Raw genomic sequence first — 10,486 nt, forward strand, 5'->3', positions numbered from 1 at the left:
ATGGGCACTTAAGAATTTCAATGCACATGGTGGAACACAATCAAATGGCAAGATATAAACATTAAAATACCTAAGGAGGATAAGTAATAAATAAATAATAAATAAATAAATAGAAGTAATAACTTAAATAAATATGAAAAACCTTTCATCTGTGGTGAACGTAGTCATGTTTTCCTGCTTCAACAGATGACATAGTGTAAACAATTGACCACAAGCAGCTCCTCTACCACAAGCTTCTTTTAGTTTCTCTGTGTATTAATGATGCTAATTAAAACTGTCCAACGGTGGGCTGAGTAACTTTAATGCTTTTCTTGCCTATTGAATAATTGATGTAAATGCTTCATATTATAATGGTTATTATTATTAATTACTATCACACAGCACTTTTCCAGAAGTCATTTTGTAAATGCTTTGCAACTGTCCTTTACAGTTTAGGTGTGGATGAAGTGTTTGCAAAAAAAAACGGGAGCTTATACGGTTGAAACCTGGCGTTTTGGGATTTTTTTTTGGGGGGGGGGGGGAAATCGGGTTGTTCAACAATCACATAGAGGCATGCTTCTAGAACACTGAGGTATTCTTCTATGGGAGATGGCAGACCGCGTGGAATTGTACAAGCAAACGACGATTCTCCTCGGAATTCTCAATGCATTCTAGAACCCTCAGTCAATGGTGGAATGAATGGACACATTCCGGAGTTCCCCCACTCGATCATTTGTCACTGAGATGGCGAGCAGAACTGAGTGTGTAAAAATGTTGCTGATTCCAAATATGTTGATAATTTTGAACATTTTACATGATATTATTAAAGGTATTCTCACAAATATATAGGATAGATTTAAAGTTATTTTTTTTCTCCCTTCTCCTTGCAATCTTCTTGATGCTTCAGGAAAAATATATATGAACACTCAAACCAAGCATAGATAGACGTCGTCGCCGCTTCGATGCATCAACCCAATGAATCAGTCATTCAAACAATCAGAATCAGAGTCAAGCAATCATATCTAATGATGAACCTATTGCCTAAGACTTGTAAAGAATACTAGCATATGGCAAGTAAGAAAAGAAACATTCCATATTCAGACAATCCTAACGCACAAACAATGGACAAGAGGCTAAAAGCGGTCCATGTCTTTTACTTTACAAACGTTTCCACAGTTAAAGGAAATTTGGCTGGGTAAGACTGACTTTTTATCTTTCACCAGTATTTCACAGACAGTATTTTACAGATTTAAGCTGGGAGCTGGCCTCCTCTATTGCTTGACCATTTTAAAATCCTGTAGGTGCTCAAGTGCACACTGACAACCACTGAGTTCTGGTAGCTAAAGCTATAGCCTCCAAATGTGAGCACGGATGTTGGTGTGCTAATGTAAATTACCGTGCAAAGACTAGGTGAAGTGTGTGGTAGTGGCGTGAAGTTGTATATTATGTTGAACTGAGACATAGACCTCTTTTAGCTCACTGACCATTATTTACCTGTACAAGAAGGTGGAACAGTAGAAATCTTTCTACTTTCCATTCCACTCTCTCCAAATTACCGTCTTTTATTTATTCATTCAAACCTTTGCTGCCTCTTCAATCCCTTCATCCATCATTCACTCCAGTGTGTGTTTTTGAAGCAGTGGTTTCCAGCAGTGTCTTCATCCTTTTATTTGCAGCTTATATTTGTTCCTTCTTTCTTTTTTAAAGCCAGTTGTCATTCATTCCTCTGTTGTTCTCCTCATGCCAGCCTGGAAGAAAGAGGACCTTTCAGAATTTGACATCAATAATCCATCTTTTGTTGTTTTTCCTCCAATCTTGCATTGTGGATCTCATTTCATGTGGTTGAGATCGCATTCCCATCCACGTAAGGATCTTCAGACTTTTGGTTTGATGGTTTGAGCCACCACCTTGTTCATTTTTTCCTTTTTTTTTGTCTTTTTTTGATTATCTTACTTGATCCATTACAGACAACAATACAAACTTGTCTTGTGGTGTAGTTACGGCTCTTTTCTTTGTTTCTTGCTTCCATCATTACAGTCAGCAACAGAGGTTCATGCAATAGTTCCTCGAATTTGACATCGTGCATCATCACATCTCGACTCTTCAACCGCTCCCCTCCGACCACCTCTCCTCACTGCCCTCCTCTTCGCCATCCAAGCCTCCATCATTGTAGGTAGCGGTAGACTTTGAAGCAGTGGTTGCCGGAGTCGGCCACCACCACATGTCCGTCTGAGGTCAGAGCCAGACCTTGGGGTCCGTACAAAGGGTCGGCAGACGTGTTGATGTAGGAGAGGAAGGAACCACTGCCATCAAACACCTGCAAATGTTGGAAAACAGGGACAGGAAAATGTTTTGCTAATTTTCCAAAGAATGGGTGTCCTCACCATTACACGTTTGCACCTGCTGTGCTGCACTGTTGTACCTGTATTCTGCTGTTTCCCCAGTCAGCTACAATGATGTTCCCATTAACGTCCACAGCTACACCAGTGGGAGCGTTGAACTGGCCGTTTCCTTCACCATTAGAGCCGAATTTCAACACCAACTCTCCATCGGGGGTGAAAACCTGAGAGACAGAGAAAGAATATCGGAATCTATCTTTATATCTCCTCCTCAACTTCCCCTGGATTTGTTCACACTGGTAATTGTGTTCTTTTATCAATGTGACGTTTGGTCAGTACCTTGACAGAGTGATTATGGAAGTCAGTCACAATGATCTCATTGTTTTGGTTCACTGCTGCAAAGTGTGGACCTTCAGGACAAGAACATAGAAACAACAGGATGGACTTTTAAGGATTACACTAACTTAAACTAACATAGAAAACAAACTTGACTGAAGTGACATTTTGCTTTCGGTTTTATTACACTTCAACTGACACTACCTGCAAACTGCTTGTCACCGTTGCCTCGACTACCAAACTTGGTGATGAGCTTGCCGGTCAGCTGGAAGATGAAGACAGTACACGCTTTGTTGTCAACCACAATCACATGACCGTTCTGGTCCACGGACACCCCCTTCGGCCCCATGAGTCTGCCAGAGCCAAGCTTTGCCTGTTGAGCAATAAATACAACCAATGAGAAAGACCAAGACATGTTAGTCTCAATTAGTTCTAGAGTCAAGCTGAAACCTACCTTGTACTTGCCGTCGCTTGAGAAGATGCTGACCCACTTGTTGTCGTAGTCGGCGATGATGATGTCACCACTGGGGTGAACGGCCACACCCGTGGGGCGTTGCAATTGCCCCGGTGACCGACCCCGCACCCCAAAACGAGTCTTGAATTCCCCCTCGTTGGAGAAAATCTGTAGCGGGAGCACAGTTGTGAGGATCCTTCTAGTCGTGATATGTTCATTGACCTGTAACTTCAACCAAGACTGAACCATTAAAATGGCCATAAGGGCTGGACAAAAATATGTTTTACCTGGACACACTGATTGTTGCTGTCGGCGATCAGTATCCTGCCAGTACTGGAGGCAGCCACTCCTTGGAGGTTGGTGAACTCTCCTTTATTCCTTCCCTTTGTTCCTGGAGAGAGCGAGGACAATCTGATAAAACTCATGCAGTGGCTGTAACCTTTCTTTAATACCTGTTTGTTCTGAAGTAAGAGAGATTTGTTTAATTTTGGCATCAACCCTTTGACAGAGCAACTCAGCTCCCGAAAACCTCGTTTTGGCTCTACGCCCTTGAAATTTGGTCCTTTTTCGGTTAAGGTATATGTTGCTATTAGTTACTAGTAGTGTTGAAAAACTGCTAAGATTCATGCATTTCAGAGCAACAACTGAAACCCAGTGAAGACCAATTTGACTCTCATGTCTCACCAATCCTTTTTTTTTTTTTTTGTGACTTTTACAGTATATTTGGGACAGTTTTAACCTCGACAGGTCAGGTACCACATAAAAAATACAAACCTGAATGGAAAGATCAGAAATTCTGACGCTTTTGAACACAGCAGCTCTCTGATTGACTAAGTGAATATGAAAATAATGTGAATACATTGCCTTGCCTTGCCTTGCCTTATCCCTACTACCCTTTATATCCTGTTTGTTATTGCGACCTATGTCACCGTCGTGATTCCTTAATTTCTTTCCTTATATTTGCACTATTACCATCACCACTACACTGCACTCGAACTACACACGCACATCTTGTGTATCCATTGCTGTATGTCCGTTATGTTGTTTGTCTTGTGTTTCACAATAAAAAAAAAAAAAAAAAAAAAAAAAGAGATACCAATGCGATTGAAACATGATAATACACATGCTCAAGGAAGGACAAAGTTTGACAAACCAAAATCACAACCTGAGATAAGAGGAAGATAAACCAGACCAATAAGAGGAGAAAAGACTAAGACTCACCAATCCTGAAGATGAGGTCATCCTCGATGGGGTTCTGGGTTTTGCGTCGTGGGGTGCCTAGGGCACTGCTGGCCCTCTTGGAGCCCTTCTTCTTCTGCCCAGGGGACTTCCCTCGCCTCTTGGCCCCCTCGGAGGAGCCTGTGGATGGGGTGGCGTTGGCTGCTGAGTTGGTCGCAGTGGTGGTGGAGGGAGACACCTGGAGAGGCAGCGATGACCAGAGAGTACATGGCTTATAAATACTGATTTGGGGGTTTCCTCCTGTTTGTTCGTCAGATAAAGTCACACAGGCTCCACCTACCTCGACCTCTGTCTCGTAGGCCCTGGCGACCGTCAGTTTGAAGGGACTTCCTTTGATGTGTTGGTCGTACAGCCGGAGGGCCAATGAGAAGTTGCCCTCCTTCGGCACCGTGTACACAAACTCATAAGTGCCGTTCTTGTGGTCCAATATCTCTCCGTCCACTATGCTGCCGTCTGGGGTGAACACCTGGATCAACACATGAGTCATGTTTTGTACATTTCCATCATTATGTGTCGCATTACGATGATATTTCACTTGACTGTGGGTGTAAAATGAACCTCAGCTGACAGGATCGCATTGCCGCTCTTGCAAGCGCCCCCTGACTTGTCTCTCGTTACTATGGTAACGGACGCAGGATGTCCCACGATGCACTGCTCCAGGCCGATGCCCATGGCCTCGCTCTGGCTCGCCACCGCACTAAACAAGAGGAGCAAGATGAAGCCAGGTGAATGAGTTGAATTAATGAGTGAACAAAACAAACAAACAAACACTTGTCAGATTCCTTTGGCCTCACCTGGTCGTGACGATGGTCCCCAGGTTGTGGATGGACTTCCTCAGCCCGTCCGTCTCCATCACCAGATCCAGCTGGTCGTTCTCCTCCGGCTGACACGGCAGGCCGAGGCTGGCCAGCTCTGCCAGCCGCTCCCCCAGCTCCCGCTCGGCCTGCAGGTTGGCCACGCACGCCTCCCCAGCCAGAGCCTCCTCCGTCTGGGTACAGGTGGTGGTGATGTCCCCCTCCCCTCGAAGAAGGCTGTCCACCTGGGCCTGGAGGACCTGTGTGCAGACAGAGAAGGTCTTTATTTATCTATTTTTTATTTATTTGTTTGTTTATTTCGGGCATGTCAATTGAATCATCATCATCACACTTCATCTTAGTTCAAATAATACAATTCACATGGCCGAAAGGGAAAGCGGGAGAAGCTAAAGCTTATCTAGTCCCGCCCCCATTACCCACAGAATGAAATCTTTATCGTAATCTTTTCTTTTCTTCTGCTTTTTACATTTTGACATAACATTTTCTTTACTTATGACATTTTGACATAACATGTTACAGCAGTAGGTAGTATACAGAGCTGAAGTCTAGCTCTAGACAGTACATACAGATTACGTGTGTGTCTGCACATGTGCCCATATTTGTCCGTCATGAATGAACAACAGTCTTTATAACACTATTCACTCATTAACAATAATCAAAGTCTTGTTTTTTCTTGTGTTCACCTTCTGCTTGAGTCCGTATGTGACCTCCAGCTCCATGAGCAGAACGCTCTTCCGGACATCCAGCTGCTTGTGCAGGTCCTCGAAGCTGGACTGGATGTCCTCCTCGATGGAAGTCCGCTGGTTGGTCAGCTGTTGGAGAATCTCCTTAACAAAGGACAATGCGTCTGAAATCTGAGGGAGTCTGGAGGGAAAATGAACAGAAATTTCAACAAACGTGATGCCAAAAATAATCTTACACTGTTGTTGGTCCATAATCCTGCATTTCCCTCTGTCTCCACTAGGTGTCACCCTCTCTCTTTACTCCTGTCTCACTGTTTTTTTGATTTGATTTGATTTATTTGTCAGTAGAAAAGAAATACAAAAAACTGACGAGGATAACACAGAAAAGTCCAGGACTTATTTCCACTTTGGTCCTCTGAGACAATCCGAGCTAGGTGATAAAACATTAACATTGGAATAATTACTACTAAAAAGTAATTTACAGTATATGGTAAATACAGCTTTGCAATACACAATACACAAAACGAGGATTATGTGCATTTGCAATACACCTTAAGGAAAAGTGCACACATGAGTCACTCGGAGGCACGTTGCAGGATGATGGAGGAAATACTCTACTGCTTTAAGCAGTCCACCCACCACCTCTTCGCTGCTACTTTAAACCTGTGTTTCGAGCTGATTAATTTAATTGAAGCAGGGAGACTGTTCCACGCTAAAGCCCCACTATAGGCAAAGGTGCTTTTCCCTACTGCTGTTCTGAAAGTCACTGTGTTGACATTATAAAGACTTGCCCTGGTCCTGTAGTCGTGACTATTGTTAACTCGCCTGAAGTAATCTTAAAAATAAGAGGCTGAGTTATTGAATAGGACATTGTGTACTGCTCTGCTTTTGAGCATGGACACTCGATCCTCTACCTTCAGCCATCCCATGGCTCTGAAGTGATGCATCGTCAGGTGGGTACGGGGGTGAAATTTTAGGGCCACTCCAATAAGTTTATTCTGGGCAGTTTGTAGTCTGTGTCTTAGGTTTTTTGAAATACTACTAAACCAACTTGTGCAAGCATAGTCAAACTGGCTTTGTACTAGAGCTGTAGCAAGAATCTTAAGTGTAGCTACGTCTAGGTACCTTGATTTTCTGGCAAGAAATTTTGTTACTCCTGCTTGTGTGATTCCTGTGTTTCCTTGTGTAAGTATGTAGGTAGACATGTAAAGTGTATCTGCACCTGTTCTGGACCATCCCCAGCCTCTCCTGCAGGCGGCTGCGGTGCTGCTCCAGGGCCTGGCTGAGGGGAACCTTCGGGTGCTCCTCATGGTCTGACAGGCAGTCCTCACACAGAGCACACTCACAGGCCGAACAGTACAGGTCAGCCACCTGGAGATGCAGAGGAAGAAAAACAGAAAGAAAGAGGACTGAAACTCAGACATGATTGCACAATAAAGTTGCCAGAAAAGGTGGGCGCTACATTGTGTAGGAATTACTCTCATACTCAATCGTATTTTTCATGCTGCATTCATGTGAAATTGGGCAGATGGCAGACGGATGACAGCCGCTGCAGGTAACGGCATAAACAAACTTCTATGTAAACAAGTTACCGGCTTTCTCTGGACTTCTGTGACTAAAATGACATCTGGTTTGTTAGCGACGGCCGTCTGCCCGACTGCAGGTGAATGCAGCATCAGTGTAACGCTCCATTCCTCCTCACTGCGTTACCGCGGTGACTTTTCACAGACGCCACCTCGACCTGAGCCGACAGCTCCGGTGTCTCCGCTGAGTTTCCGTGGTTTCCTACCGTCACGCTGCCACTGAACGTAAAAACATGGCGACACGACAACATGGCAGCAGCACCGAGCTTACCCGCTCCATGGAGATATGAATGATATGAACGGATAATTCAGAGCTGAAAGGAACACTTCACTTTGTTGATCGGGGGGATTACTGGTTAATGAAAAACAGACTGAAGAACCAAATAATCGATTTTCTTGAATAGATAACACCAGAAGTTACACAATGTCCCTTTAACCCTAGAACACTAACACCGTGAAATTATTGTTTCATAATTTTCATTATGTTGCTGTTGTCTGAGTTTCATGGGTCCCTGTAGCTTCATACTTGTCACTGACGTCATTGAAGGTAGGCATGTTTCCCTGCTCCCATCCCTAGTTTTTTCAGCAGGCACATGTTCGGGTGGATTTCACCCGACGTTAGTGTTTATGTATTCTAAATTGGGTGACCATTTCTGGTGATGCTGAAAAAAAATTTCTCCACCAAATAAGGCTCAAATGTCCCACAAATGGGTGGTCTGAAGGACAAGTTCCCAGGAAGTTTTTGTTAAAAAAACAACAAAAAAAATCACAAATTTTGGAATTTTTTTTATAGGGTCCTCCATGATATCTTTCTTTCATTTTGTGAAACATTGTATAATAATTGAAAATAAAGGAAGTGCACTTCAATTTTCCATGTATTGTTGTATTTTAATATACTTTGATGAGATTTTTTTTTTTATGGGTATATTATATTGGGTAAAAAATACCCGGCGTTAGTGATGATGTTACTATTTTTAACGTTAGTGTTCTAGGGTTAAAGGGTTCTTGTTGCTGAGAAAAGAAAACAGCGTCTGTCTGTTTGTCGTGTGTCTTGTCGTGTCTCACCTTCCCTGCATGCTGCGGGCAGGTGTTTTTTCCGGGTGGAGCCTCCAGGACTGTGCACTCCTCACTGCTGCTATCTGGGGAGCGTTGGTGGGGCTCCATCTGCGAGTGGCAGCAGCCTGGTGGGGGTGAACCTCCCAACACACCCCTTAGTCCACGCTGTGGCCAGGGGGAGGGGCCGGGTGTTCAGATCTTAGTATCCCTGCTGTCGGTTTTTGTTGTTGACTTTGTGTAAACTTCTTGTCTCACACTTTTATTCCATTGTGTGGCCGCGGCAAAGAGCCAGAATGGTAATTTACCTCTTTATGACGGTTGTTTGCACATGTCGGCTCTTTGGGAGAGGCGTGTCATGTCGGAGGAAGGCTAAACATTCGGACACGGGCCTTTTCTTGAGCCTGCAGTCACATCTGAGGGGTTAAAGATCCCCTTACTACAGGACCTTTGCATCCAGAGCAGAGTCAGCTGTGGGTGTTGGTTTTCAGTCTGTGTACAATCATCCACCTTAGTCAAAGGTTTAAATTGTTGCTACAATGACGGACATGCCCTTTGTTTGAGCCTGTGGTCAATAAAACATGATTCCATTACATTCCAGTTTCATTAAAACAAAAACGGTCCAGGCATCTAGAAATCCACAACATCCATCTGTCTCCATGTGGCGCCTACTCCCAGGGTTAAAAAAGAAAAAAATACATCTGTGAAAATCACCCCCCACTCCCCCCAAAAAAGAGAAGCAGCGGTCCAATCCTCTTTAACTGTGATTTGGGGGAAGCAATGGACCTTGGTGTTGATTTAATTCACAGCGGGTTCAGATTGAGGACAGACTCCTGGCCTGGGGAGAAGAGACAGGGATGAGGATTAGGTGGGAAAGCAGATAAACAGGGATAGAGAAAAATTAACACTTTATTGTCACATTTTGTCATTTGTTTTTCTTTGTGTGTATTTTCTATCAGGTGAGTTGGACAAGTGGATCTCACGGGAGCGTACCTATGTTCCCCGGGTCCTATGTTCCCCGATCAGGGAATATAGGGCCCTCTTTTTGAAAAAGGGTCCTATGTTCTCTGGTCGCAATACATACTGGGGAACATAGGTTCCCCGCTGTTACCAGGGAACATAGGACCTTTTAAAAAATAAAATAAAAGAATCCTATGTTCCCCGCTGTTGCCATTTGATAGACTCTCTCTACCTATCTGGACTCTCTCTATCAATCTGGCCTGTCTAGCCTCCACCTGGTCTTTTTTACTAAACTTAACCAACTACTTTCTTCATTACCTAAACTCAACCAATGGGACAATTACACTTCTCACTCAAAGTCACAACTAAACTTCTCACTCAAAAATATGCCAAGTCACAACTCCACTTCCAGGTATGGGACCAAAAATTGCATGTTCCCCGGGTCCTTTTGGGGAAAAGGAGCCTTTTTTAGAAAAAGGGTTATATGTTCCCTGGTCCAATAGCCTACAAAGTGGGGAACATATGGATGATCCCGTTCTCACACTGTTTGACATCAAGGACCTCAAACTGCAATACGTTAGAGGTTTAACCTGAACAGTCTTTCCGCGAGAGGCTGGTTTACGAGGCTAAAAAATACTGTGGTTGAATGTCAATATCTTAAGATGAAGTTCCTCTAATCACCACTAGGAGGCCGCATCCATCTGACTTTTATGACGTGATAAGGAAAACCTTGAACCTTTTTCTTGTTCAACATGATAGTACAAAATACTTGAGTCTTTTGAGATGATCTGGGTGTCATGAAATCTTGACGTGACTCAACCAATAAATCCAGGTTTTGTTTTTCATAACTTAAATGATGATAAAAGAAAAAAGAAAAAACAGAAACAAATTGTTTAGCTTAAATGTCAAGAGAGCTGTCTTGTCCTATTAGTTTATGTCACTGAACACAAATGTCCTGTTTAAAAATGTATTTGTCGATCATGCTGCTTTGTCAATGATTAGTACCAGGCCAATCAATTAGCATATACAAAAATCGCCCAAACAA

At 43.4% G+C, this 10,486-nt stretch overlaps 1 protein-coding gene across 1 annotated transcript; it reads right to left on the reverse strand.

Annotated features, from left to right (window-relative positions):
• Positions 1-2,137: 2,137 nt before the first annotated feature.
• LOC311001637 (tripartite motif-containing protein 2-like) lies at positions 2,138-8,592 on the reverse strand (the record flags this gene model as incomplete). Its single annotated transcript, XM_083992746.1, has 13 exons — positions 2,138-2,296; positions 2,402-2,542; positions 2,658-2,728; positions 2,859-3,027; positions 3,109-3,276; positions 3,396-3,499; positions 4,330-4,525; positions 4,628-4,813; positions 4,906-5,044; positions 5,142-5,401; positions 5,846-6,026; positions 7,068-7,216; positions 8,494-8,592. The coding sequence occupies 13 exons, from the start codon at positions 8,590-8,592 to the stop codon at positions 2,144-2,146; spliced, it is 2,016 nt and encodes a 671-aa protein (XP_083848872.1). The 3' UTR covers positions 2,138-2,143.
• Positions 8,593-10,486: the final 1,894 nt, after the last annotated feature.

Source organism: Trachurus trachurus, assembly GCF_905171665.1.
Source record: "Trachurus trachurus genome assembly, chromosome: 18".
Taxonomy (NCBI): Eukaryota; Metazoa; Chordata; class Actinopteri; order Carangiformes; family Carangidae; genus Trachurus; species Trachurus trachurus.